Genomic DNA, 27764 nt, shown 5'->3' on the forward strand with positions numbered 1-27764 from the left:
GGGTAGGGGGGCTGTTAATGAGTCTTCTGTAGCTTCGGAGTAGCTGGAGGTTACAGGGGTGAGCACTGAATGTAGATGCCACCTCAGCCCTCAGCCCTTCTCCGCCCCTCTGTGGTCAGATCTGTGGGGAGTTCCTGATTTCTCAGGCCCTGAGGTGTCTCCACACCTCACAGCCTCAGGCCTCCCTGGAGGCCTTACCCGTAGGAGGGAAGGAGGGAGGGAGGGAGGGACGTGCTGAGTTGTCCAGGACACAGCCTTGCTTTTGCAACACTTTCCTTCCTCCAGCCCCCATCCTCTTCCTCCTGGGGGCTGAGGGCAGGCAACCGGACACACACATCCGGGGCCAGTGAGGGCTCTGGGGTTCCCACAGACCTGTCCATACCAGGGGAAGGGGAAGGGGAAGTGGCAGGGGATTGGGGCTGGAGGGTCTCCCTGACTCTGGTGGGGCAGGAGGCTGGGCTGGGCAACCCTGTGGGCTGCCCTCAAGGGGCTGTCCCAGGAGCCTTGGTGATGTCCCCGCCCTCCACTAGAGTGCTTGAAGTTTTGTTGAATTCGGGTCTGAAGTTCCTCTGCCTGCTTGGGGAGCCCTGAGGTGGGGGATAGCTATGTCAACGCCTCTGAGCCTCAGACTCTCCAGCTTTCACAAGGGGATGGGGAAGCCCTTCAAGGTCGCAGGACCGCCCTAGCCGGGGCTTTGTAAGGGGTCCAGGCTGAGGGCAGAAGGGACAGAGGTGAGCTGGTCTGTGGGGGCTCCGTGTGACTGGCTGCTAAGGGACTGGGAGAGAGGAGGGATGGGCCTCCCAGTCTGACCAGTGACTTCGCGGTGGGCCAGACCCCCCATGCTGACCGGGGCAGGCAGGCAGGGACGTGGGTGGGACCTGTGACGGGTCTCCAGGCCTGAGGGAGTGCAGATCATCCCCTCGCGGGGCCCCGCGGCTTCTATGACCGCATTCTCCGGAGCATAACTCAGGATCAGCCCTCTGACGAGTCTGGGCATGTGAGCCCTTCGAAGAGTTCTAGGGGGAGACTGACAGGGGCTGTCAGTGCAGAACTACGGCGTTGGGGACTGCTCCAGGTGCTGGGGCATCCACCCTGGGGGGTGGGCGGCGAGAGGAGAGAGTGATTGCTTTCCCTTTCCTCTAGAAGCCCCCCTCTGGCCAGCTCGCTTAAGGACCCGCCTCTCCCCTTCCCATGTTGGACCCCACCCGTCCGGGGTAGGCTAGTGAGCTAGCGGTACCAGACCGCCGGCGTCGCCCACTGTGCCAGTGGAGCCCGGGACCTGAGCCCGCCTCTGCTCCTCGATTGGGCGCTCATTTAAATGTCCGGCCCCGCCCCGAGGTCGGGGCGCCTATATAAGGCGGCTCGGCGGGCGGCGGGCGGCATTCTGGCGCGGAGCGGAGCGGTGGCGGGCGCAGCTAGCGGGTCGGGCGCCGAGAGGGGGTGCAGCTCGGTTTCCCACCCCCCCGATACCCCTCCCCCTCAGGCTCGAGCCCCACCCCTCCGCCGGCCAGGCCGACCCGGCCGAACTATCCCCTGCGGCGCGAGCCCGGGGCGGTCCCGGGCGCCCCCCCCAGCAGACCCCCCATCATGGGCAGTCAGAGCTCCAAGGCTCCCCGGGGCGACGTGACCGCCGAGGAGGCAGCAGGCGCTTCCCCTGCTAAGGCCAACGGACAGGTGGGTGCGCTCGGCACGGCCCGACCTGGCCCCCTCCTCCCGTACCTCGCCCCCTCTGGGGCTCTGGGCCGGGGCCGCGCGCTTTGTCCGGCCCGGGACACGCGGCGCCCCCTCCCCCGCCCGGTCCCTTTGTTCTCGGCGCCGCAGCCCCCGCGGGCGAAGCGAGGGGAGGGGCGGGGAGGGGGCGCCGGCCCGGCCCCGCCGCCTTCTTTGTTTGCGGCCCCGGCCCCCGGCGCTGCCCCCGGCCGCCCCGAGTGCCGCGCGGGGAACAAAGGCGCTGCCCGGCCGCGCCAAGGGGGCGCCCAGGGGCCGCGGGGCGGGTTCCCGGGGGGGAGGGCACTCCACCCGCAGACTAGACCTCGGTGGCTCACGGCCTTTCTTTAGTGGGGAGTCGAGATGTGGGGAGAGCTGGGTGGGGGGCCGCTTGCACAAAGCGGGAGGCTGGGAAAATGGGCCGTCCAGGTGGGGAGAAGAGCGCCCCGTGGCGGCTTCCCGCCCGATGTCGGCTTGTTGGTCTCGCCCGCCTGCCGGGGATCGGCGGCGGCGAGCGGGTACCCGCCGAATGGAGAGCGCGCCCCGGGGGAGGTGGGTGGGGGGCCACGGGACCCCAGCGCCTCCTGCCGGCCGCGGCCTCTGCGCGCTCGTGAGGACAGGAGGGAGATGTTTGACGGGATCCCGGTGTGTGTGAGGCTACAAGCAGCCTCCCAGATTGCCGAAGAATCGGGATCCCATTGCCTGGAAGAGGTCCGCGGCGGGCTGGGGGAGGAGGGGTAGAGCCCTGGCCCTCATTGCTGTCTCCTCTGCCCTGCAGGAGAATGGCCACGTGAAAAGCAATGGAGACTTATCCCCCAAGGGTGAAGGGGAGTCGCCCCCCGTGAACGGAACAGAGGAGGCAGCCGGGGCCACTGGCGATGCCATCGAGCCAGCACCTCCTAGCCAGGGCGCTGAGGTCAAGGGGGATGCCCCCGCCAAGGAGACCCCCAAGAAGAAGAAGAAATTCTCTTTCAAGAAGCCTTTCAAATTGAGTGGTCTGTCCTTCAAGAGAAATCGGAAGGAGGGTGGGGGTGATTCGTCTGCCTCCTCACCCACCGAGGAAGAGCAGGAGCAGGGGGAGATCGGTGCCTGCGGCGAGGAAGGCACAGCCCAGGAAGGGAAGGCTGTTGCCACCCCAGAAAGCCAGGAGCCCCAGGCCAAGGGGGCAGAGGCTAGTGCTGCCTCCAAGGGAGGAGACACAGAAGAAGAGGCAGGGCCCCAGGCTGCAGAGCCATCCACCCCCTCGGGGCCGGAGAGTGGCCCTACACCTGCCTGCGAGCAGAAGGAGTAGCTGGGTGGGGGCAGGTGGGTGATCTCTAAGCTGCAAAAACTGTGCTGTCCTTGTGAGGTCACTGCCTGGACCTGGTGCCCTGGCTGCCTTCCTGTGCCCAGAAAGGAAGGGGCTGTTGCCCCCTCCCAGCCACGTGCCCTCTCCTTTTCCCTCCTGTGGATTCTCCCATCATCCATCTGGCCTTCCTCTTAAGGCCGGTTGAGGATGGTCCCTTGCAGTTTCCCAAGTTAGGTTAGTGATGTGAAATTCTCCTGCCCCTGGCCCTACCTCTGCTGTCCCCACCCCTGAAGAAGGCAATTGCTGGTTTTCTTCCCCAGTTCTTTTCCAAGTAGGTTTTGTTTACTCCCCAAATCCCTGAGCCAGATGTGGGGTGCCTACACTCCCAAACCCTGAGTGTCCAGCCTTCCCCCCTGTTGAGTTTTTAGTCTCTTGTGCTGTGCCTAGTGGCACCTGGGCTGGGGAGGACACTACCCCTGTCTAGGTTTTTATAAATGTCTTACTCAAGTTCAAACCTCCAGCTTGTGAATCGACTGTGTCTCTTTTTTGACTTGGTAAGCAAGTATTAGGCTTTGGGGTGTGGGGGGGGAGGTCTGTAATGTGAAACAACTTCTTGTTGTCTTTTTTCCCCCTCCCATTGTTGTAAATAACTTTTAATGGCCAAACCCCAGATTTGTACTTTTTTTTTTTTTTCTAACTGCTAAAACCATTCTCTTCCACCTGGTTTTACTGTAACATTTGGAGAAGGAATAAATGTCGTCCCTTTAGTAGTGCTTTTTAATGAGTGGTCTTCTGGGGGTAGGGCAAGAAGATCGGTTAACCTCAATCCTTGAGGCGGGGATTAAGGTGAGGGGTAAGTCTGTGGGGTTGTTACGTTGTTCAGGGAGTTGCCCAGGTTCTCAGGGACACTGCTAGGACACAAACTCAGGAGGATGTAGAAATGTACCAATTTATTACAAAGATTCTCACGAAAATGAAAATAGTATCTCAAAAAGGATACTAGACCACCAATCTCCACCTGAAGAATTGGGTGAGGATAGAGGGCAGGCAGTGTGAGTTCCTTGGCTCACATGGGGCTAGTGGGGAAGGTATGGTAACAGAACCAACCTAAAATGGCTGATGTTACCTTAAGGAGCCTGATTTGGGCAGGGGGCGAGGGGTGTCTCTGAAGACCCAATCACTCCTAGAATGCTCAATAAGGGCACCTCTCCAAAGCTACTAAGCAGGCACTTGACATTTCAAGATTTTGTCCTATGGCTGCTTAAGAGTATGCCTTCCAGACCCGGCACCCTTTATGGTTCAAAAGTAATAACTGGGGAAGGCTGGGTGGCAGCAAGGCAGCCACAGCCACTAGAAAAGCTCACTCTAACACGTGCCCTGGGCTCAGGGCCCTGGTTCCTGTCTAGTCCCAGGGGATATTTATATTTAATATATATTTATATAAATACACAGAGAAATAGAAAATATAAAATCTGAGGGCTTGTGGGAGGAAGGTGGGGAACTTGGCAGGAAGCCAGAACTGGAGAGGTCTGCTCAGGCCAACTTGACCTCCTCCTTGACCCTGTGGAGAGAGCAGAGACTGGCATGAGATAACGTACCCCAGAGGCCTTGAGGCAAAAACATGGGGACAATGATTTCTATAGGACCCCAGCTGCCCAGGTGACTTGCTGAGAGCTGAGGCTTCCTAGCTCTGCCTAGAACTGCAGAGACAGACTGGTCCCTGAAAGAGGTCTTTGTAAACTGCACCAGCTGTCCCTGTGCCTCCCCTCAGCGTAGCGGACAAAGGGGCTGGTGCTCCAATGCTGGGGAGATAGCTGACAGCTCCTTCCTCACCCTTTGGCTTCTTGCTTCTCCTCCTTGGTTTTCTCCTCTTCTATGACTTCTAGAACATAAGAGTGCAGGGATGACCAAGGGCTCCCCTCCAGAAAGACCCATGGAATCTTTACTTAGCCTAAAACCCCTTCCCCAACACTACAGCTCACTGGACATACAAAAGAGAGAAAAGCCCATCCCAGGCCCTCCCACTGAGCCCAGTTGAGAACAAACAGGTCAGACCGGTTTCCCAGCCTGCTAATGCCTGAACCTGGTGGGCGGAGGCAGCCCCCTGGGAAACTGGGGTGAAGTGCTGGGAAAAGGGCTTGGGTGGTATGTGAGAGCCATACTCCTGACCACGGGGAGCCCAGGCATGTCCCTGGCTCCAGAGCTTGGCAGGGCTCTCAATCAGCCAGTGGAGATGACAAATCGAGTTTCGTTCTTTTGTGAGGCCTGCTACTTCTGGGAGCTGAGGCAGAACCCGGCAGAAGGCAGGGCCTGAGTCGGCTCTCTCCTCCCAATGCCCTATACAGATCCTCTTCTGTGGTCTGGGGCTCAAGACCCAAGGCTGGGCGTGACCCAAACCCACCTTTCTTCTCTTCTGGGTCTTTCTCTTTTTCGTCCTCAGTTTTGACTCTCTTGGCCTTTTTGAAGTTGGAAGAGTTCTTGCGACCGCCTTCTCCCTCTTCATCAGAGTCCGAGAACTCTTCCTCGCAGGCAATTCGTTTGTCAGAAGAACAGACTGGGAGGCAACGTGAAATGTGGGTGAGACAGCAGGAGGTGAGCTTTACCTCAGGGCCTGTGCCCGGTGCTTCTCTGTGTGCCCTCTAAGAGACACCAAGGGAAGGGGAGACCACCAAGAGGGGGAGGAAACTCAAGGAGTCCCTAAATTGTTCCAAGTCCTAGCACTTGGGTTTCCCAACAGATGGGTAGCTTGAGAGGAATGCGGAACCAACAGTGGTGGGAAGTCAGAGCTACCTACTGAGTGGGAAGGCACTGGCCCCGGGGTCTGGGTCTTACTCGAGATGCGCTTGTCAGGATCTTCTTCATCCTCGTCGCCACTCTCCTCAGGAATGGCGTCCTCAGGAATCACCTGCATTTGGACCCCCGGTGCATGGGGCAGCATTCTCAGGTTCTCAAACAGTCGCTGTCTATGGCCAATGGTAGAGAGGGTGGCTGGGCTCTGGTTAGGGACAAACCAGAGCCTGGAATGTTCAGTCAGGGGGTGTCTAGGGATATACTCACTTGATCTTCTCCAGGTATTCATTGGTATTCTGGTTGGTCATATTGGAAGGACTGATGTGAAGTTTGAAATCTGGTCCAAAGTATTCGAAGTAGTCGTTGTACGGAAGCTCTAATTGGGGCAGGAGGTTAAGAGTCAAGAGACCTGGCTACCATGGGACCCTGAGAAAAGCATTTGTAGGTTTATCTGGAACTGTCAGTCCAGCCATCTAACAGAGTACTTGGGTACTTTGTAGGGTTTCAGTCTTTTTAATGCCATTCTCCAGAAGAGAAGGCACAAGCCCCTGGTTTTGGAAAACTTAGGCAATGCTCACTGCGAGCACGTCCTCAATGACTACCCACTTCCCCTATAGAGTAGAAATTCCAAAGCTATAAATAACCACTGATAATTTCGTCTAGACCAGAAGCAAAAGGGAGGGAGGACAGAGTCCAAAAAGGACTCAGGAAAAACTGATGGTCTGACAATCACAAGTGAATAGGCAGGAAACCAATGACAAGTATCAGAAGAGGAGAGGCCACATGGCCAACGGGAAAGGGCTCCTGAACTTGCAGACATCTGAGCTCCAGCTCTGCCCCACCCAACCTGGCCCTGGAGCTATTACCATTCGGGATCTCCGTGTCCAGGGCCACTGCTGTTTCATACGTCCAGCAGCGGGCCACATTACGGATGGTGTAGCCGCCTCCTCCCAGCATCAGCATAGGCAGGTTGAAGCTCTTCACAAACTCCACACACTTGGCGTGCCCTTTGGTGGGAAAAAGGGGTTACAGGAGCACCCTGCAGGACCCGCCCACCCATCCCTATGCTACACGGTCTCACCTTTGATGGTCAGATTGAAGCAACCTAACCGATCCCCAGACAGGGAGTCGGAACCACACTGTAAGACAACCGCACTGGGCTGGAACATCTCCATCACTTTAGATATGACCTAAAAGGACACATCCTGGTCACCACTGGCTTTAAGAAAAGTTATGTGATGCTCGGGGCTGCAAAGGGTGGGTGTAGTCCCTCTGCCCGCTATCATTCACTCCCACTTTTGCACTCTCCCTCATGCTGGGTGGTAAATAGGGAACATCGGTCTGGGGCGCTTGTTTCCCTACTTGGGATTTCAGTTTTCCAATTTGAAAGGCTCTCCGAGATCCTTCTAGCTCTAGGAATGTTGAATCTAGAAGAGCCTCTTCATCTTTCCCTCAATCTTTCCCTTCTTTTCTTTCATTGCCCCAACTTCCAGTGCCTCTTCTGACCCTGAGCTGCACCTGCCCTACACCTCGGTCCTACAGACTTTGAGCCTCATATCATGAGGGGGGGCTTACTTTTGTCTTTCTCTTTCTGACAAGATTTTGAGGTTACCAGGACAAAGACCATATCTTGGGCTTCGCTGTCACCCTTACTACGCAGCATACAGTAGGCACTTGACTACCTGAACTTTTTACATTAATACTCCAGTAATGGTTCCTTGTGGCTTGCAGGTGGAAGATTTAACTCCTCAGCTTGGCATTCAAGGCTCCCTTTGAAATACCGACCCCAACATACATTTCCTACAACATCCTCCAACAGTCCTCCCACCCATCACACTGGCCTACACAAAGCTACATACTGGCACCTTTGTGCTTCTGCTAGTGCTGTTCGCCCTGCTGAACGCCATCCCCGCCCTCCAGCCTCCACCTCCTACTTCACATGGACAAATCCTCATTTTTCAGAGTCCAGATCAAATATCACCACCTCTATGAAATCGGCTCTGACTACCCTCGCCCCAGCCCAGGCAGTGGTTTTTCTCCCACTCATCTGTTCATCCTGCAAAAACAGTAATGACCACACGTTGTCGTGTGTGTGCCTGGCTCCCACGACGTAGACTGTGAGGTCTTCAAGGGCATGATTTATGCCTTAGGTAGTCTTGTCTCCAACAGAGGGCCCGACCCACAGAAGGCACCAATAAACACTTGGATGAATTTCGTTCCTCTAGCCGAGCACACAGCATATGAGCCACGGTCAAAACACATCTCCTTTCCCGACCAGCTTCTCAGGGAGGGAGAGGTTCCTGACGTATGCTAGGGGTGCTCTGCTACCCCTCCCTTTGACTAAGCCCAACTGCAGCCCAGGTGGTGGATAAGCCACTCTACCGGCTTTGAAAATGGCCCTCATAGGACTCGTCATCGATCCCATCTCGGAGCGGGTAGTTAACAGCATAATACTTGCCTTTGCCAGCCCCAATATCCTAATCAAGAGGGACATTAAAGTAAAACTGAAAGATGAAGCGAAGAAGAGGTTCAAGGATGGGGGCTGGAAGGCTAAGGACAGGCAGTTCTAAGAGCGAAAAGTGGGGCCCGTGAGCGGAGCCAGGGACAGAACAGGGGCCTCTTGGTTAATACCATCCCTTTCACGGGGAAGTCTAGCTCATTCCTCTGGGCACACCACTGAGCTCGTGCCCAGCCTGAGAACTATTCATGGAGCCAGAGATGGACTATCCCACCCCACAGCATAAGACCTCCACCTTTGGACTGGGTCAGAGCTGCCAGTGGCTGGATCATAGAAATCACACCCACCCTGGGACAACCTTTTCCTCCCCAGAGAAGGTGGAAGAGTTCTTTTAAAATTGGAAATACCCACTTATTCAAATGCTTGCCACAGCAAACAAATGAATTACTGCCACTTTTTCACCAGAGGGCTACCGCATGCCATAGGGCTGGTTTCATCTTCATGTTAATAGAAGCAGATATAACAACAGTTCACTGAGTTTGCTTCTGAGGACTCTTATCCTGAGGTCTACTGATGGGCTTCACTAAGGGGAGGTGTCTAATTAACTATTCAGTATCAGATACAAAACATTTCCGACATTTTCCTAGGGACAGAGCCCATAGCTTTCAGACAGGTGATCAAAGGGGAAGGTTAAGAACCCTTGAGATGGTCCATAAGGGTCCCAATTCCTAGCCCCCAGGAGAGAACCTGGTGTTTCTAGCCTAAAATTCAAGTCATATGGGACATCTGAGTACTGTAATGTAACTTAGTTATGGCCTGGAGGGACCTGCCATGCGACCCCTATCCCTCCAACCCTTTGGGCCCCATTGTTCCCTTCCTCCAGAATAAGGGAGGGAAGGAGGCCCGAGCAGGTACCCTACAACGGGCTATGGCGTTCTGAATGGCAGAAAAGGCAGGAAGTGGTTTCTGGTGACATGAGATAGGAGAGTTAGAGCTGGCAGCTGAGGGTGAGCTAGTAGGCCCCTGAAGGGAGTTCTCACCCGTAGGTCCCCAGTTCCTGGGAAGTACTCTCCGTATTTATGAAAGGACACAGTCATGACCCGGTCTGTGGTATAGAAGGCCTCTTCTACGCCATCGCCGTGGTGAATATCAATGTCAATATACAGCACCCTCTGGTGATACCTAGGATTAGAAGGGGGTCAGGGGTCTGGGGGCTCTCTGGGAATGGGACGCGCCAAGGGCGCCAGGTCCCAGCTTACCGGGCCTGGCTGCCTCCCTCAGGTATCTCTAAGCACCAGAGACGTGGAAACTGGCTGAAGGAAGGTGGAAGAGCGGGCAGGGTGTCTCCAGAGGCCTGACCAAGCCGACCAAGTCCGATCTTCCTACTCTACAGCCAGGGTCAACTCCCAGCCACACAGGGACACTCTGGAGGCAGGATCTGAGCAGCGCCTGCCCCTGATCTTGCCGTGGGCTCAGATCAAACCAGGACCCCGTCAAGGAGAGGATGGCCAGAGACACTCAATGAACACATCCTAGCCAGCACACCGCTAGGAAAAGCAAACTAGGGAGGCAAGCCCGGGGGAGAGGGAAGTGGGAACCTGGCCTAAGGATCTCCTGCAAGAGACAAGGCCAGGCAGGCATACTTTAGCAGTTCCAGGATGGCCAAGACGATATCATTGACGTAACAGAAGCCAGATGCCTCAGACTTCTTTGCATGGTGCAGGCCCCCGGCCCAATTCACAGCGATGTCCGTCTGTTGCTTATTAAGTTTCACAGCACTCGCTGGGTGTGGGAGAGTGAATGTAAGACTGTTAACAAGCCATTCACCCCCTTTCCCCAAGCAGCCCAGGAAACCCGGTGAGAGGTGGGGCCTATTCAACAACGGGACTGTATAATCCAAGCGCTAGTCCTCTCCCTCCCTCCCTCCCTATGACACTGGCTACTCTCAACAACTTTTTCCCAAACGGAGGGTGGTAACCCATCAGTAAGCCTTAGAGCTGGTTTAGTGGGTTGTGACTAGTGTGTGTGTGTGTGTGTGTGTGTTAAACAAAACAAACCAAGATAAAAGGACAGTAAAGGTAACTGCTCTCCTGTAAAACTGGCTTCAGAGCAAGAACGTATGTGCGCGACCTTGACTGCAAGTGTCAATGTATTTCTTACTGGGGTTCATGATCAAAAAACGGTGAAGATACTAGAGGTATTAGGAGCTCAAAGTACAAACAGGCCCAGAAGTGAGAGAAATACACACTTGTGTATTCAGGTGCGTGTACAGCAGTGTAACCACAACAGCAATAAAAACATGGAATGAGCCAAGTGATCCAATAAAAGGGGACTGATTATATATCAATCAAAGTCGGCCCAAAATGTGGAATAATCACATAGCCACTAGACATTATGCTATAGACTATGTGAGCTAAAGAACTTTTAAAGATTTACTAAGTAAAAGATGCAGACACAAAACTATATGCATGTGACACATTTTTATAAAATACAGACGTACATGTTATATCCAGATATATACATACAGAAAAAAGAATGGATATACGAACACCAAAATGGTAATAACGATTATTCACGGATGCATGACTGTGGGCAATTTTTCCCTGAGATGATCTGAGATGATACTGGGAGCCGAGTGAAGAGAGGTCAGAAAACAATGATCATAGGAAAATAAATATTTGTTAAGAAAGGGTTTAGAGTAATCATAGAGGTAATCTAGGAGTTAATAATGGAAGTAGGAGATATGTGGGGAGTATTTCTGACCTCTGAAGGTGATTACTATGGTCTTTTGTAAGACACAGATGATGACACTTCCCATTTTTATAGCACTTTGCAGTTTGCAAACTGCTTCTATGTACAGCATCTCCACAACTCCACGCGGTCTGCAGGGAATTCCAGGGTGTAAGATCTCTCGGTAGGAGAGAACAGTCAAGGACACCCGTCAGTACCCTGTCAGAGACTGAACCTGGGCTGGGACTAAACCAGAGGGTATTTTAAAGACCTAAGGTAAAAACTCATAGGACCATTTTACAGGGTCACCGATCAGCCCTACTGGGACAGCAGCCCAAAAGGCAGACCTCACTAGTACAACCCAGCACAGGCCACGAGGAGGGAATTATATTCCTTACCCACAGAGCCACCAGTAGATAACTGACAGAACTCAAACAGGCCATCGAATACCGGACAGTCCTCACCGACGTTGACTTAAAAGACATAAGACAAAGGTTAGTTTCCAAAATTCCTTTGTTTTTTATTTACATACTTATGATCCTATGGGGGAGGGGTGGGGGAGGGAATATAGAATTTGGGTTCAGGAGGCTTGTGTTCTAGTCCAGGCTCTATCTCTCACTGGTTTTGTGATTGGGTCAAATCATTTAACTTCCCAGAGCTTTGGCTCATTACCTTTAACTAGCAATCATGATACCTGCCTCACCTAACCACTGAGAAGATGAACAGAAATCTTTATGGGGAAGAGCATAGCCAGTGAGTACTTAGAAAATGTTGGCTCTTTCCTTGAGGGAGAAAAGTGGAGCTGCTTATTCCTGGGTTTGTTCCAGATCTCTCTCCAGCTGACCAACAAGGCAGGGAAGAACTGAGACCTGCGTAACCCATCATCCACTGAATGCTTAACAGTGTGCCAGACGCTGTGCTAAAGGCTTTAAATTCCTTATGCCCCTCCTCACGTAACCTTCTCCTTCTGACCTTCTGAGCCAGGCTCTGGTCTTACTTTACAAATGAGGAAACCTGCTCAGAGAGGTGAATGGCTAGTAAATAGCAGAGGCAATATTTAAGCATTGGTCCGCCTGCCCTAAAAGCCCATGAAAATGCACTCTAGCCTTCTTCCCAATAATCTCATGTAGTCTCATTTGGTCCTCGTCACAACCCCATGAGCTGGGCAGGACACATCCACCCCACCGTCCACAGGGACAAACAGATCCCGAGCATTAAGTGACCAGCCCACGGTCCTATAAGCAGAGTGGCAGAGACAGAATCAGGGTCCAGGTGTCTCAACTCCCACAGTTCAGTGCTCTCTCTACTACACCTCTGAGTGACAACCGGAGTCAAGTTATTTCAGACCCAAAGGGGCAAAAGCACAAACTAAAGCGTAATGAGGAAACACATGCAAACAGTGATGCAAATGAACTGAGAGGCAGGAAGGGAAGCGCATCTGAGGGCCGTGGAGTCACAGGGCGAGAGAGGAACCTTAGGGCTCCAAGTCTCCTCTCCCAGAAAAGGCAACTGCTAGGGGCGCCTGGATGGCTCAGTCAGTGCGGCATCCTACTCTTGGTTTCGGCTCAGGGTTGGCTCAGGGTTGTAAGATCAGGCTCCATGCACAGCAGGAGGGGTTGTTTGAGATTCTCTCCCTCTCCTTTCCCCCTCCCCTCCCCTCCTCAGACTCAGGCTCTTTCTCTCAAATAAATAAAATCTTTAAAAAAAAAAAAAGGAAACTACTGAGACATGAACGATACACAGGGAATTAGTGTAGGCTATTCCTTGCCCCAGCCTTCCTACTGTACCTGCTGCTATCAGCCGGGGTTCCCCAAGTCGAGCAGGGAGGAGCCCTGGGAGGAGGAGGGTAGCAGAGCCTGGCTCGGACTGTGGTAACCTTCGGAGAGACAGCTGAAGCTCAAAGTGTGCGATAACTACAAGTGTTACTAACTCTGGCACTGCCCTGAACTTGGAGGGTGCCCCACCAAGACAAGTGCTCTGAGGAAGGATGGCCCACACAAGGGGGTGAGCAACAGTACCTGGCTCTCACCCCCACTGCCCGGGTAAACACTGGGAGGCTGTGTCAATAAGAACTTTGGTCGCTGGAGCCAGGCTCTTTATCCACTGGCAACCAAATGCCCCTTCCAGCTGCTTCCTGCCTCACTGGGTTTGGCCTGCCTAGATTGCCAGAGTTTTGCTTATACCCCCAATTAGGATGTAGAGCCACCATGGGAAGAAATGGTTGTTTTATCTGTTTTTTGTTGTTGTTGTTATTATTTTTAAGTAAGTTTTTTTTAAAGATTTTTTTTAAATTTATTCACTTGACAGACAGAGATCACAAGTAGGCAGAGAGGCAGGCAGAGAGAGAGAGAGAGAGGAGGAAGCAGGCTCCCCACTGAGCAGAGAGCCCAATATGGGGCTCGATCCCAGGACCCTGGGACCATGACCAGAGCCGAAGGCAGAGGCCCTAACCCACTGAGCCACCCGGGCGCCCCTTAAGTAAGTTTTATATCCAATGTGAGGCTGGAACTCATGACCCCAAGACAGAGTTGTGTGCTCTACTGACTGAGCCTGCTGGGTGCCACAAGAAATGGTTGTTTTAGATAGGAGAAAAAAGTATTTTCCTTCAGGCCCCAAACCAACATGTGGCTCAAATGGCCAGCCCATCATGCTCAGTTCAACAAGCTGTGTGACTGGAGATGGAAAGGGGGCAACCGGGAGGCAGTCCCTCACTTGGGCTAATGCATGAAATGAGAGAGGACTTTTCTATGGGTTTCCCTCTTCCCACTATAAATACGTTTCTTATTCTTAGGCTGGCGTTAGGCTGAAGGGAGCAACACTGGGTGAGAGAAGGGAGAGTGGAGGGAGATGGAGAAGGCAGTAAAAAACACACTGCACAAAGAGATGCATGGATTAACAGGGACTCAGGAGGGGCCTTACCCCACTGTGGTGCTATGAGGGGGTGGGTGGTTGGACAGAAAGGGTGTGTGATCAAGGGGAGGCATCCTGGGGTTTCAACTATATTGGTAATGTTTTCTTTCTTAGAACAAAAGGCCAGTAGTGGGGTACTTGAATTTTCATTCTATTACTTTTTTTTTTTTTTTTAATTTATTTATCAGAGAGAGAGAGGGAGAGCAAGTGAGCATAGGCAGACAGAATGGCAGGCAGAGGCAGAGGGAGAAGCAGGCTCCCTGCTAAGCAAGGAGCCCGATGTGGGACTCGATCCCAGGACGCTGGGATCATGACCCGAGCCGAAGGCAGCTGCTTAACTAACTGAGCCACCCAGGCGTCCCTCATTCTATTACTTTTTATACTTTCGTGTGTGTGTCTGAAATATTTTGCATGCTATTTATTTATTTAAAAATACTCCAGAATTAGGAAACGAGTTCCAGTCTCCATCTTACCACTACTTTGCTGGGTGACCCTGGGAAAGTCATTTTGCCCCAGTTTATATATCTAAAAAATGGATGATTATGCCTCCAAATTTTGCCACCACAATTCTCCTTTATCATTTGTCCACCACATTTCATATTCTGATAAACTACCAGAAAAAAAGAAAAAAAAATTGCATTTTTTAACGTTTGAACCAATTTTATTTATTTACTATTATTTTTAAGAAGGCCTGAGCCCTGGGATGCCTAGGTGGCTCAGTCGGTTAAGCATCTGCTTTCAGCTCAGGTCACGGTCTCGGGGTCCTGGGATCAAGGACTCATTGGGCTATTTGCAAGCAGCCTGCTGCTCCCCCAGCTTGTGAGCTCTCTCTCTGACAAACGAATATATAAAATCTTGGAAAAAAAAAAAGAAGAAGAAGAAGAAGGCCTGAGCCCAATAGGCCACGAGCTCCCCAGGAGGCAAAGGCTAGCTGATAGGGGACCGACTGCAAGTGGGCAGATCACACCAGGCTGTCAGGGAGCCTACTGTACATGATGGTCCCATTTTAACTAATTATTGGCTCAGACCTTCTGATCAAGGTTCTCAAAATCTCAAAATGACCACAGAACATTTATTACATTCTAGCTAAGAGCAAGGAAGCCTAACTTACTTAAGTTTATTACATGTATAACTTCCTAGAGTAGGTGTTAGCTCTCACATCCCTATTACTGTCTCTGTAGATACCCCTGGTTATACAGTGCTTCACAAAGTGACACCTTTCTATGACTCTATGAATCAAGTCAGGGAGGTGCCTGAAGTCCTTAGAGAGCCCCACCCTTCCTAACCCATCTTCAATGAGAGAAAATCCCAGACCTAATTTTTTTTTTTTTTTTAAAAGATCTAATTTATTTATTTGACAGAGAGGGAGAGAGAGATCACACATAGGCAGAGAGGCAGGCAGAGAGAGAGGGAAGCAGGTTCCCCACAGAGCAGAGATCCTGATGCAGGGCTTGATCCCAGAACCCTGAGATCATGACCTGAGCTGAAGGCAGAGGCTTAACCCACAGAACCACCCAGGTGCTCTGCAAACCTAATTTTTATTTATTTATTTATTCTTTTAAAGATTTTAGTTATTTATTTGACAGAGAGAGATCTCAAGTAGGCAGAGAGGCAGGCAGAGAGAGAGGGGGAAGTAGGCTTTCCTCTAAGCAGAGAGCCTGATGTGGGGCTCAATATCAGGACCCTGAGATCATGACCTGAGCCAAAGGCAGAGGCTTTAACCCACTGAGCCACCCAGGTGCCCCCAAACCTTAACTTTAAATGCACAATCTTAGAACGCTAATTTCAGGAAAACTGGAACAAAACTGGGAGCCAGAACCAAACCTGGGTATTCCTCAGAGCCTAATATTTTATGTCTGCCTTGATAGATTTGAAAATAATGAAAGCTGGGACACCTGGGCGGCTCACTTGGTTAAGTGTGGGCCCTTGGCTTAGATCCTGATCCCAGGGTCATGGGATCTAGTCCCATACTGGGCTCCTTGCTCAGCAGGGACCCTGCTTCTCCCTCTGCCTACCACTTGCCCTGCTTATGCTCTCTTTCTCTCATTCTCTGACAAATAAATAAAATCTTTAAAAAAAATGAAAGTAATATGTCATCATAGCAAAAATTACTATTCATTGACAGTCCGTGCTATCTCACTTATCCCCCCCAACTTCCACTATGAAATAGGCACTAATTTTTTTTTTATTTTTTAATTTTTTTTAAGATTTATTTATTTGAGAGAGAGAAAGAGCATGCATGAGGAAGGGGGCAGGAGAGGAAGAAAGACAAGCAGGTTCCCCGCTGGTCAGGGAGCCTCACGGGGAGCTCAATCCCAGGATCCTGGGATCATGATCTGAGTTAAAGGCAGACGCTTAACTAACAGAGCTACCCAGGCCCCCCTGTCTTCCTTTTAAAGAAGAGAAAACAGCACTCTCTCTCTCTAAAATAAATAAATAAATCTTTAAAGCTAAATAAAGAAGAAGAGAAAATGAGGCTCAGAGAGGCTAGGGACTTAAGAACACACAGCAGCGGAGTGGCAAATGAACGGATTCAAACCAAGACATCAAAGCTCATTTTCTTGCTTCAACACCAAGTTGCTTCTCCAATGAGAATCCTCTCTGCTGACAGTAGAGCCTGATCACTGACCTAAAAAGGTTATGAGAAGCACTAAAGCCATCTAGAGCAAAGGAAGGCATTTGTCTCATCTTGGAAGCAAATAAGATCTTGTCAATTTGAAGAGCAAACACTGCACTTGGAGGGGACAGCAGCTCCTGGAGTTGTAAGTGGTAAAGAAGCTTGATGCTTTAAAAAACGTCTCTGTGGTTCTGTAACCATTACAACTACACAATTATTGTAACAAATAAACTTTCTGCCTTGGGAATCAGACTACCTTGTGGCCAGTACAACAAGTGCCACAGATTTGCTGATATTTCAAAAAAAGCTGTTATGAGCTAATCAAAACTTCTTCTGGACAATGTTGTTTCATTGTTTCATTGTTTCATTTTATGAGATAGTAGGTGCCGAGAGAGAATTTCTAAAAGAACACAAGGGATAAGTCAGATATGAGAGTTTTCTCCCAAATTTCAACACATTTTCTCCCACAGCTGAAACAGTCCCCATGATTCCTACAAACTGAGTGTAGCTTCTGAGATGCCACCTGCTCTGTGTTTGAGTCTCAGGACACAGGAGGAGAATCACCTCAACTCAAAGATCACATCATCTAGAGTCTAAATAGCCACTCGATTCTCAATTACTGCTCACAAAGTGAGAGCAGTTATACTTGTACGGGATGACACCCAGTCTATTTTGCAAAAGAAAACTCTAAGGGGAAGTGACTCCCTGGGTCAGTGAGGAGTCAGAGCTGCGGCTTGTATCTCCTGTGTCCCTCTCCCCAGGTCAGTGCTCTTTCCATCGCAACATTTACAGTTTCCTCGGCACAGTGTTGTGAACCGAACTAGACAAAGATCAAACTCTATTCTTCATACTCAAGATACAAGGAAAACTGAGGGCGCCTGGGTGGCTCAGTGGGTTAAAGCCTCTGCCTTCAGCTCAGGTCATGATCTCAGGATCCTAGGATTGAGCCCAGCATCAGGCTTTCTTCTCAGCAGGGAGCCTGCTTCCCCCATCTCTCTGCCTGCCCCTCTGCCTACTTGTGATCTCTCTCTCTGTCAAAAAAATAAATAAAATCTTTAAAAAAATAAATAAATAAAAGGAAAACTAGACTTGAGAAAAAAAAAAAAGCAGCACTTCAGCCTCCTTGAGCACAGGAAATCAGGTGTTGGCTGAATGGGAGCTACGAGGGAAGGCAGGGCTGCTGCGGACCTCTGCGATTCTAAGGCACACCCAAGTGGGGCTTCTCAAGGAAGGAGGAACAGAACGGACTTACATCTCTGCATCTGCTTGCTGTACTCGGACATGTTATCTGGGCGGATGGAGCGCAAGAATTTAATGTAGTCGTCACTGTGGTACTTGGTCATCTCCTCAGCATTGGCTTTGTGAGGGCGCTAGAGGGCAGAGGGGAGAGAGGACACGTTATTCTGACCACGGCCAGTCTTCACTCAATCTACTCTAACACCTGTATCTGCCCAGCACTGAGCTGGGTGCTGTAAAGGTTAACAAGCAATGACTGATTAGATTAAGGCCTCCAGAACTTAAGATCGAATTAGGCACAGAAGATTATCAAAGGAGATTCAGGATCAGAAGACCCTGACTGTCACTCTGGCTCTGTTGCTTAGGCAAGTCTCTAGTGAGCCTCAATTTTCTCAGTTACTAAATAGGGACAACTTCTACCTCACAGGGATCGTGAGAATTGGATGAGATGTTAAATCTCTTTGTAAACTGTGAGGCGCTTTATAAATTCTTATTTCTTTTTAGTATTAAGCATAACAATATATAGTTATGGGCCAAATGGCTCAAGAGGTTGAAAAAAAGGGGTGACTAGTAATAACTGAAATAGAAGTCTTATAAATCATCATCACACCAACAATTCTGATCATACCCTCCCCACTGAAGCTTCCTTGACATGGCAATTTCCGGATTATCCTAACATTCTGATTCATCTTGCCCTCTTTTGAAAAAGTCTCTTCTCGGGATGCCTGGGTGGCTCAGTAAGTTAAGTGTCTGACTTTGGCTCAGGTCATGACCCAGGGTTCAGGGATCAGGCTCCTTGCTCAGCAGGGAGCCTACTTCTCCCTCTGCCTGCTGCTCCCCCTGCTTGTGTGATCTCTCTGACAAGTAAATAAATAAAATCTTTTTTTTTTTTTTAAGATTTTATTTATTTATTTGGCAGACAGATCACAAGCAGGCAGAGAGGCAGGCAGAGAGAGAGGAGGAAGCAGGCTCCCCGCTGAGCAGAGAGCCCGATGCGGGACTCGATTCCAGGACCCTGGGATCATGACCTGAGCCGAAGGCAGAGGCTTTAACCCACTGAGCCACCCAGGTGCCCCATAAATAAAATCTTTTAAAAAAAAAGAAAAATTGTCTTCTCGAGACACCTGGGTGGCTCAGTCCGTTAGGCATCTACCTTCAGCTCAGGTCATGATTTCAGTATCCTAGGATCCCGCCCAGTGTCAGACTCTGCGCTCAGGCAGGAGTCTGTTTCTCTGTCTCCCTCTGCCCATCCCCCTTCTCATGCTCTCTTTCTCTCTCTGCTTTAAATAATTACATAAATAAATAAAATCTTATTTTAAAAAATTTTTTAAATTTCTCTTCTCTTCCTCTCATCCCTTAAAAGTAGGTTTTCCTCTAAGATGACCTTCTGCTTTTCTAACTACAATATCTTTCTAAAGCCTTTTCAATCCACACTTAACATTGTTTACCCCGAGCCAGGCACTGTATGTCGTTCTGTGATCCTTACAACAACCGCTTAAACTCTGTACAATTAGTACCCTCCCTTTCCACAGAAAAGTGAAGTAATTTGCCCATGGTTCCGCAGCTGGTAAATTGGACTAGGGACCCCTAGTCCTAATGCAGACACTAGCTGGCTCTTGCTTCAGCCTCACTTTATATAAGGAAGAATGTAAGACTACAAAATGAAGATTTTTTTTTTTTTTAAGATTTTATTTATTTATTTGACAGAGAGACACAGCGAACAGCGAGAGAGGGAACATGAGCAGGGAGAGTGGGAGAGGAAGAAGCAGGCTTCCTGCTGAGCAAGGAGCCCAATGTGGGGCTCGATCCCAGGACCCCAGGACCACGACCTGAGTTGAAGGCAGCTGCTCAACAGCTGAGCCACCCAGGTGCCCCGAAGACTGTTTTCTATAACACACCCATACTGAAAGAAACAAGACCTGGCTCCAAATACTAAATTGTTTTTACTATATTAAGCCCTTTACCCTCATGGCAATGCTGTGGGTGCAGCTCTGACTATCCCTTCTACAAAGATACCTGCCCAGACACACTCCATCTTGATTTCTGCTCTGAGCTCCAGATTCACAATTCCAACAGCTTTTCAGCCAGCTCCACCTGTGAATCCTAGAGGCATTTCAAATCCAACTGGATGTAACAACTTAGAGAGAACCCAGACACATTCAAATTTAACTTCACTTCCAGACTTCTCTTTTACTATTTTAGTTAATGACACCAACATCCACTCAGGCTGAAAAACTAAGTGTAATCCTTAACGCCACCCTTTCTTGACTTCCATTTCAACCCACTGCCTATCCCCTTCATTATACCTCCCCCATAATCCTGACTGCATCCCCGCCTTATTTCTCCTATGCTCTTCTTTTTTTTATTTTTTAAAGATTTTATTTTATTTATTTATTTGACAAACAGAACACAAGTAGGTAGAGGACCAGGCAGAGGGAGAGGGAGAAATAGGCTCTCCACTGAGCAGAGAGCCGGACGTGGGGCTCGATCCCAGGACCCTAGAAACATGACCTGAGCTGAAGGCAGCCGCTTAACCAACTGAGCCACCCAGGCGCCCCTCTCCTATGCTCTTCTTTCCCAGGGTTTCCATACTCATCCACATCTACCCAGTTGCTCAAGATAGAAGCCACCCTTAACTCCGCACCCCTGATCTACTACCTTCAACAAAGACAAAGCCTATCTCAAAAGCCGCCTCTTTCACGAAGTAAAAGCAAATCTTGCTCTAAGAACCTAACTTCATCCCAGGACACAGAGTTTCAAGAAATATGGCCTCACAGTCAAAAATCACAGAACATGCAAGGGTGCCTGTGTGGCTCAGTTAATTAAGCATCTGTCTTCAGCTTGGGTCATAATCTCAGGGTGCTGGGATGGAGCCCCACAGCTCTGCAGGGAGTCTTCTCGTTCCTCTCTACCTTTCTGGCTGCCCCTCTCCCCTGCTTGTGTTCTCTCTCTCTTCCCCCTCCTCTCAAATAAATAAAATCTTAAAAAAAAAAAAAAAAAAAAGACTAAATAGTCTCAAAAAATCGATTCTCCCTAAAATGCTATAAAAATTCAAAAAAATTACAACCAAAATCCCAGCAGATTTGTTTGTAGTACTTGATGAGTGAGTTCTAAAATTTATAGAGAAGTACAAAGGCCAAATAGCAAGTCACTTTCTTTTTTTAAGAACAAAGGGAGGGGGCACCTGGGTGGCTCAGTAGTTAAGCATCTGCTTTCAGCTCGGGTCCTGGGTTCGAGCCCAGTATCAGGCTCCCTGCTCACTGGGGAGCCTGCTTCTCCCTCTCCCACCACCTCTGCTTGTGTTCCCTCTCTCTCTGTCAAATACATAAATAAATAAATTTTTAAAATTAAAAAAAAAAAAGAACAAAGTGGGAGGACTTGTGCTAGTAGATATCAAGACCTACTGAGGAGTCATTATTATTAAGTCACTGCATCTTGGCATACGGGTCAATAAGCAGATCAAGTCACCAGAACACAGAGCCCAGAAACAAACCCATTCACAGTGCCTGTCACAAAGTAGGAGCTTCAAGTATTTGTGGAATGAATGAACAAATATGGGCGTCTCATATAGAAAAGAGCTGGCATTTAGGTCAGTGGGGGAAACAACAGACTTAGTAAATCAGCTCCAGTATGGGGGGAAAATTTCAGTGGATTCCTACCTCAAACCATATTAACAGATCAATTATAGATACAGTAAATACATATATGTGAAGGCAAACATTTAAAGCTTTTATTTTATTAAATTAAATTTTATTTTTAAAATAAGTTCTATGCCCAATATGGGGCTTGAACTTACAACCCCAAGACCAAGACCCACGTGCTCTACTGACAGAGCCAGCCAGGTGCCCCCTTATAAAGCTTTTAACAGATAAACTTAGGAGAATACCTTAAGAGTTGAGAAGTACTTTCTTTTCTTTTCTTAAGTAATCTCCACATCCAAGGTGAAGCTCAAACACAATCTGGAGATCAAGAGTTGCATGCTCTTTGGAGTAAGCTAGCCTGGTGCCCCAAGGGAAAGATTTCTTAAGGCACAAAAGCCCTTATAAAGGAAACAATTACTAAATATGACTATATTAAAATCAAGAATTTCTGATCATTAAAGATGCATTAGAGTAAAAAGACAAAACCAGAAGAGAAGATATTTAGTGCAGGGTGCCTGGGTGGCACAGATGTTTAGCGTCTGACTCTTGGTTTTGGCTCAGGTGGTGAGTGATCTTAGGGTCATGGGATCCAAACACATTAGGCTCCATACTCAGTGCAGATTCTGCTTAAAGATTCTCTCTCTCTCCCTCTGTTCCTCTTTATCATGTACCTCTCTCTAAAATATATAATTTTTTTTAAAGATTTTATTTATTTATTTGATAGAGAGAGAGACATGGAGAGAGGGAACACAAGCAGGGGGAGTGGGAGAGGGAGAAGCAGGCTGCCCGCCAAGCAGGGAGCTTGATGCAGGGCTCGATTTATATCAGAATAAAGAACTACTACAAATTGGTAAGAAAAAAGAAACCCAAACAACCCAAAACAGGAAAATGGGCAAAAGAAAAGACATGTCACAGCTGGCTCAGCTCAAAGATGACCTACAAATAGTTAATAAGCATACAAGATACTCATTTTCACTGGTCACTAGAGAAATGCAAATCAAGACCACAATTACATACTATTTACATACTATTTATACTCATTTGGTTGGCAAGATTGAAAGTCTAATTCCAAGTATGGGAAAAGATATGAATCAAGGTTTTTTTTGTTTTGTTTTGTTTTTTTTAAGATTTTATTTTAAGTAATCTCCACACTCCAGGTGGGGTTTGAACTCATAACCCCAATATCAAGAGCCACATAACACCAACTGAGCCAGTCAGGTGCCCCTCAAGGTATCACTTACGCATTACCAGTGGGAGTATAAATTCATCTAACCACAATGAAAAGCAATGTGGCATTTCATACTCATAAATCCTACAGTCCAGCAGTTCTAGTACTAGAGAAACAGCCCAAAGAAACTTTTGAATATATGCACTAAGAGACATGTACAAGAATAGTCAAAGCACTGTTCCCAAAATTAAAAAATGAGATACAGGGGCGCCTTGGTGGCTCAGTCAGTTAAGCGTCTGCCTTTGGTTCAGGTCATGATCCCGGGGTCCTGGGATCCAGCCCCAAATGGGGCTCCCTGCTCAGCTGAGAGCCTGCTTCTTCCTCTGCCTCTCCATCTGCCTCATGTGCTTTCTCTCCCTCTCTCTCTCATTCTCAAATAAATATATAAATAAAATCTTTAAATAAAAAAGGAGATACAAATTAAGATCATGGGAGAAGGGATAAATTGAAGTATAATGACAATAAGATATTATTCAAAAGAGAAAAATGGAAGAATGATAGTTATATGAAGCAAGCTAGATGGATTTTACTAACATAGTAATTGAATGATAAAAGCAAGTCATAGGGGGTACCTGGCTGGCTCAGCTCAAAGAGCACACAACTTTCTTTTTTTTTTTTTTTAAGATTTTATTTATTTATTTGAGAGAGACAAAGAGAGAATGAGAGAGAGAGAGAGCATGAGAGGAGAGAGGTCAGCAGGAGAAGCAGACTCCCTGCCCAGCAGGGAGCCTGATATGGGACTCCATCTAGAGACTCCAGGATCATGACCTGAGCCAAAGGCAGTCACTTAACCAACTGGGCCACCCAGGTGCCCCACACAACCTTTTTTAAAAAGATTTTTTTGGGGTTGCCTGGGTGGCTCAGTGGGTTAAGCCTCTGTCTTCCACTCAGGTCATGGTCTCAGGGTCCTGGGATCGAGCCCCACACTGGGCTCCCCACTCAGGTCATGGTCTCAGGGTCCTGGGATCGAGCCCCACACTGGGCTCCCTGCTCAGCAGGAAGCCTGCTTCCCGCTCTCTCTCTGCCTGCTTGTGATCTCTGTCAAATAAACAAATAAAATCTTAAAAAAAAAAAAAAAGATTTTATTGGGTCCCTGGATGGCTCAGTCAGTTAAGCATCTGCTTTCAGCTCAGGTCATGATCCCGGGGTCCTGGGGGCTGCTCTGCAGGGACTCTGCTTCTCCCTCTGCCCCCACTCCTATTCATTCTCTCAATCTTTTTCTCTCTCTCAAGTAATAAATAAATGGAATCTTTAAAAAAAAAAAAAAAATTATTTATTTATTTATTTATTTGCAAGAGAAGGGATGAGCAGCCGGGGGTTGGGGGTGGGAAGGGGCAAAGGGAAAGGAACGGGAGAAGCAGACTCCCCACTGAGTGCAGAGCCTGATGCAGGGCTTGATCCCAGGACCTTGAGTTCATGACCTGAGCTGAAGTCAGACACTTAACTGACTAAGTCACCCAGATGCTCCAGGAGAGCATGCAACTGTTGATCACAGAGTCGTGAGTTCAAGCCCTATGCTGGGTGTGTAGATTATTGAAAATAAATAAACTTAAAAAGGGGGGACACCTGTGTGTTTTTTTTTTAATTTTATTTATTTTTTAAAGATTTTTATTTATGTATTTGACAGACAGAGACCACAAGTAGGCAGAGAGGCAGGCAGAGAAAGAGGAAGCAGACTCCCTGATGAGCAGAGAGCCCAATGCAGGCCTCGATCCCAGGACCCTGGAACATGACCTGAGCCGAAGGCAGAGGCTTTAACCCACTGAGCCACCCAGGCGCCCCCTGTGTGGTTTTTTTAAAAAGTTCAAAAAAGAAGTAAATAATTATATTGTTTAGTCATATACACACAGGATAAACATTTTTCAGAAAGCAAGAGAATAATAAACACAAAATTTAGAAGAATGACTGGGGTGCAAGAATACGGATGTGCATAGCACCATTAAAATATTTACTAAATTAGTAAGAAAATGTAAATATATATTATTTTAAAAAGACCAAAAATGGAACTTCTTTTGATGCTTATGAGCCAAGGATAATATTTATTCTAATTCTGCGTATCTAAGGTCCAATTAAAATAAAAACAGACAATCAAATAGGAAAATGGATAAAAGGCTTAAAAAGGGACACAATAAAGAAACCTGGGGGCACCTGGATGGCTCAGTGGGTTAAGCCTCTGCCTCCGGCTCAGGTAATGATCTCAGGGTCCTGGGATTGAGCCCTGCATCGGGCTCTCTGCTCAGCTGGGAGCCTGCTTCCCCCTCTCTCTCTGCCTGCCTTTCTGCCTACTTGTGATCTCTGTCAAATAAACAAATAAAATCTTAAAAAAAAAAAAAAAAGAATTCATACTGGTAAAATTATCTTTAAAAAGCAAAGAAATAAGCCCCAAATACAGGGTAGAGGTTAACTCTGGGAAAGAGAGCAAACAGGATCAGGGAAGGGCATATTGGGGCTTTAGCAGTCCTAGCAATGTTTGTTTTCTTAAACTAGGTGGTATTAATTGTATTGTGATTCTTTATACCTTCCACATATTTTATAAAAATTCTTTCATATCAACTCAATATTTTATAAAAACATTTTTTAAAAAAAGCACAAAAGAACAGAAGGCGATGAATAAGAAGCCTGGGAATATACAAAATTAGCATCCAAGGCAAGGAAGAGAGCAGAATTGTTGATTATGTAAATAGGAAGGTTCCTGGATGAAAAATGAGGATATAGATTCTGGGAGAGATTAATTAGATGTGTGGAGGCAGAACTGGGGGAGGGACCACTGCGTGAAAGACTTCAAAATGTCTCTTTCAGGTATAGAGATAGAATATAGCAACTTCTTTTTTTAAGATTTTATTTTTAAGTAATCTTTACATCCAACATGGGGCTCAAACTTACACCCCAAGATCGAGAGATGCATGCTTTACCAACTGGGCCAGCCAGATACCCCAGCATCCAGCAACTTCCATAAGAGTTTAAGGAGCTTCTTCTAGGACTGACTCTCAAAAGCCAGCAATTTCAGGACAGATATTAAAACGGCTATCTGTGTTTTGGGAAAGGAATACCAGGACCACAGCCCAGAGAGAGGAGAAGACAGAAGGATGAATGCACAGAAACACTGTTGGGGGAAGAAGACGGAAGATTCATACTCAATGGAGAAGTAGGGCCAGAGAAGAAAATGGATCACATTAAACAGAACAAGTCTAGAGATTTAAAAGCATTTTTTTTTTTTTTTAAAGATTTTATTTATTTATTTGACAGAGAGAAATCACAAGTAGACGGAGAGGCAGGCAGAGAGAGAGAGAGAGAGGGAAGCAGGCTCCCCGCCGAGCAGAGAGCCCGATGCGGGACTCGATCCCAGGACCCTGAGATCATGACCCGAGCCGAAGGCAGCGGCTTAACCCACTGAGCCACCCAGGCGCCCCGAAGTCTAGAGATTTAAGAAAGAGATTATACTAGAATTTTGCTTTAAAAGTTTACAATAGGGGCGCCTGGGTAGCTCAGTGGTTTGGGCTGCTGCCTTCGGCTCGGGTCATGATCTCAGGGTCCTGGGATCGAGCCCCGCATTGGGCTCTCTGCTCCGCAAGAAGCCTGCTTCCTCCTCTCTCTCTCTCTCTCTGCCTGCTCTCTGCCTACTTGTGATCTCTGTCTGTCAAATAAATAAATAAAATCTTTTAAAAAATAAATAAATAAATAAATAAATAAAATAAATAAAAGTTTACAATAATACGTACAGATGAAGAAATTTCTAATAAGGCATTATTGTTTCTATGACAGCCACTGTTAGATGCTTCCCAAAGAGCCATTCTCTCCTTTCTTGGTAACAGATCTCAGTTTGGTTGGGTGTTCATGGACTCAGCCAAAGGAACCGAATGTGATTAGTCTAAGCCAATGGCTGGTGAATCGTCTAAGGGTGGCAAATGACCCAGTGAGATTTATGGGGAAATCTGCTGGGAAACTTCTCAGAAGGGTTTTTCTCTTTAATAAAAAGGGAGTGTGGGGGCGCCTGGGTGGCTCAGTGAGTTGGGCCTCTGCCTTCAGCTCAGGTCATGGTCTCAGGGTCCTGGAATGGAGCCCTGCATAGGGCTCTCTGCACAGCAGGGAGCCTGCATCCCTCTCTCCCTCTGCCTGCCTCTCTGCCTACTTGTGATCTCTTTCTCTGTCAAATAAATAAATAAAATCTTTAAAAAAAGAAAAAAAAAAGGAGTGTGGGATAGGGACAGTGGAGAATGATCTGTTTGCCTCTTGTTCCCTTCCTCCTTGTATTCTGTTGTACAAAGACATAATACTTGCAGCTGAGACAGCTATCATGGGATTTCAAGGTAAAAAAACAAAAGGATAAAATCAAGTAAGCTGGGGCACCTGGGTGGCTCAGCTGGTTAAGCATCCAGCTCTTGATTTCGGCTCAGGTCACAATTTCATGGGTCACAAGATCGGCCGTGCATTGGGTTCCACGGTACTCGGGGCATCTGCTTGAGATTCTCTCTCTTCCTCTCCCTTGCCTCTTCCCCCCACCACTTGCTCTCTCTCTAAAATAAATAAAATAAATCTTTTCTTTAAAAAAATCAATAATGGGGTGCCTGGGTGGCTCAGTGGGTTAAGCCTCTGTCTTAGGCTCTCCGGGTCCTGGTCTCTGGGTCCTGGGATGGAGCCCCACATCAGGCTCTCTGCTTGGCGGGAAGCCTGTTTCCCTCTCTCTCTCTGCCTGCCTCTCTGCCTACTTGTGAGCTCTGTCTGTCAAATAAATAAATAACTCTTTAAAAAAAAAAATCAATAAGCTGAGATGCCTGAGCTGGATCCCTTATGACATTACCAAAAAGTCCGGAAACCATCTACTTCTAGACTTCTCCTTAAAATATTGCTTGTGAGGGCAACTGGGTGGCTCAACTGATTAAGCATCCAGCTCTTAATCTCAGCTCAGATCCTGATCTCAGGGTTGTGACTTAGGAAGAGGGACAAGGACAAATGACAAATGGACACACAAAGACTCTGGAACCAGAGAGATCTGAGTTGGAGTCTTAGCTCATCTGTTAACAGCTATGTGACTTTGAACACCTTAATTATCCTCTCTGACCTTGTTTTCTCATCTATGCATTAGGGTTGCTATAAGGATTACATGAACTAACAGGTAGCCCTGGCCTACCACCTAAGCAGTCTTCAATAACTGTTAGTTT

The 27764-nt window shown here is 48.2% G+C and overlaps 2 protein-coding genes across 2 annotated transcripts in view; one reads left to right on the forward strand and one right to left on the reverse strand.

Moving 5' to 3' along the window:
• The first annotated feature begins 1366 nt into the window (after positions 1-1366).
• Positions 1367-3762, forward strand: MARCKSL1 (MARCKS like 1). Its single transcript, XM_032301601.1, has 2 exons — positions 1367-1674; positions 2486-3762. The coding sequence occupies exons 1-2, from the start codon at positions 1588-1590 to the stop codon at positions 2996-2998; spliced, it is 600 nt and encodes a 199-aa protein (XP_032157492.1). The 5' UTR covers positions 1367-1587; the 3' UTR covers positions 2999-3762.
• Positions 3763-3926: 164 nt separating this feature from the next.
• HDAC1 (histone deacetylase 1) overlaps positions 3927-27764 on the reverse strand; it is a 32954-nt gene continuing 9116 nt past the window's right edge. The window contains 13 exon segments of the mRNA XM_032301602.1: positions 3927-4556; positions 4829-4877; positions 5397-5549; positions 5828-5958; positions 6053-6161; positions 6652-6792; positions 6867-6975; positions 7623-7636; positions 8184-8262; positions 9284-9425; positions 9887-10025; positions 11372-11446; positions 17753-17870. Of these exon segments, the coding sequence (XP_032157493.1) occupies positions 4529-4556; positions 4829-4877; positions 5397-5549; positions 5828-5958; positions 6053-6161; positions 6652-6792; positions 6867-6975; positions 7623-7636; positions 8184-8262; positions 9284-9425; positions 9887-10025; positions 11372-11446; positions 17753-17870 (1287 nt within the window). The 3' untranslated portion in view covers positions 3927-4528.

The sequence above is a fragment of the Mustela erminea genome, chromosome 10 (assembly GCF_009829155.1).
Source record: "Mustela erminea isolate mMusErm1 chromosome 10, mMusErm1.Pri, whole genome shotgun sequence".
Classification (NCBI taxonomy): domain Eukaryota; kingdom Metazoa; phylum Chordata; class Mammalia; order Carnivora; family Mustelidae; genus Mustela; species Mustela erminea.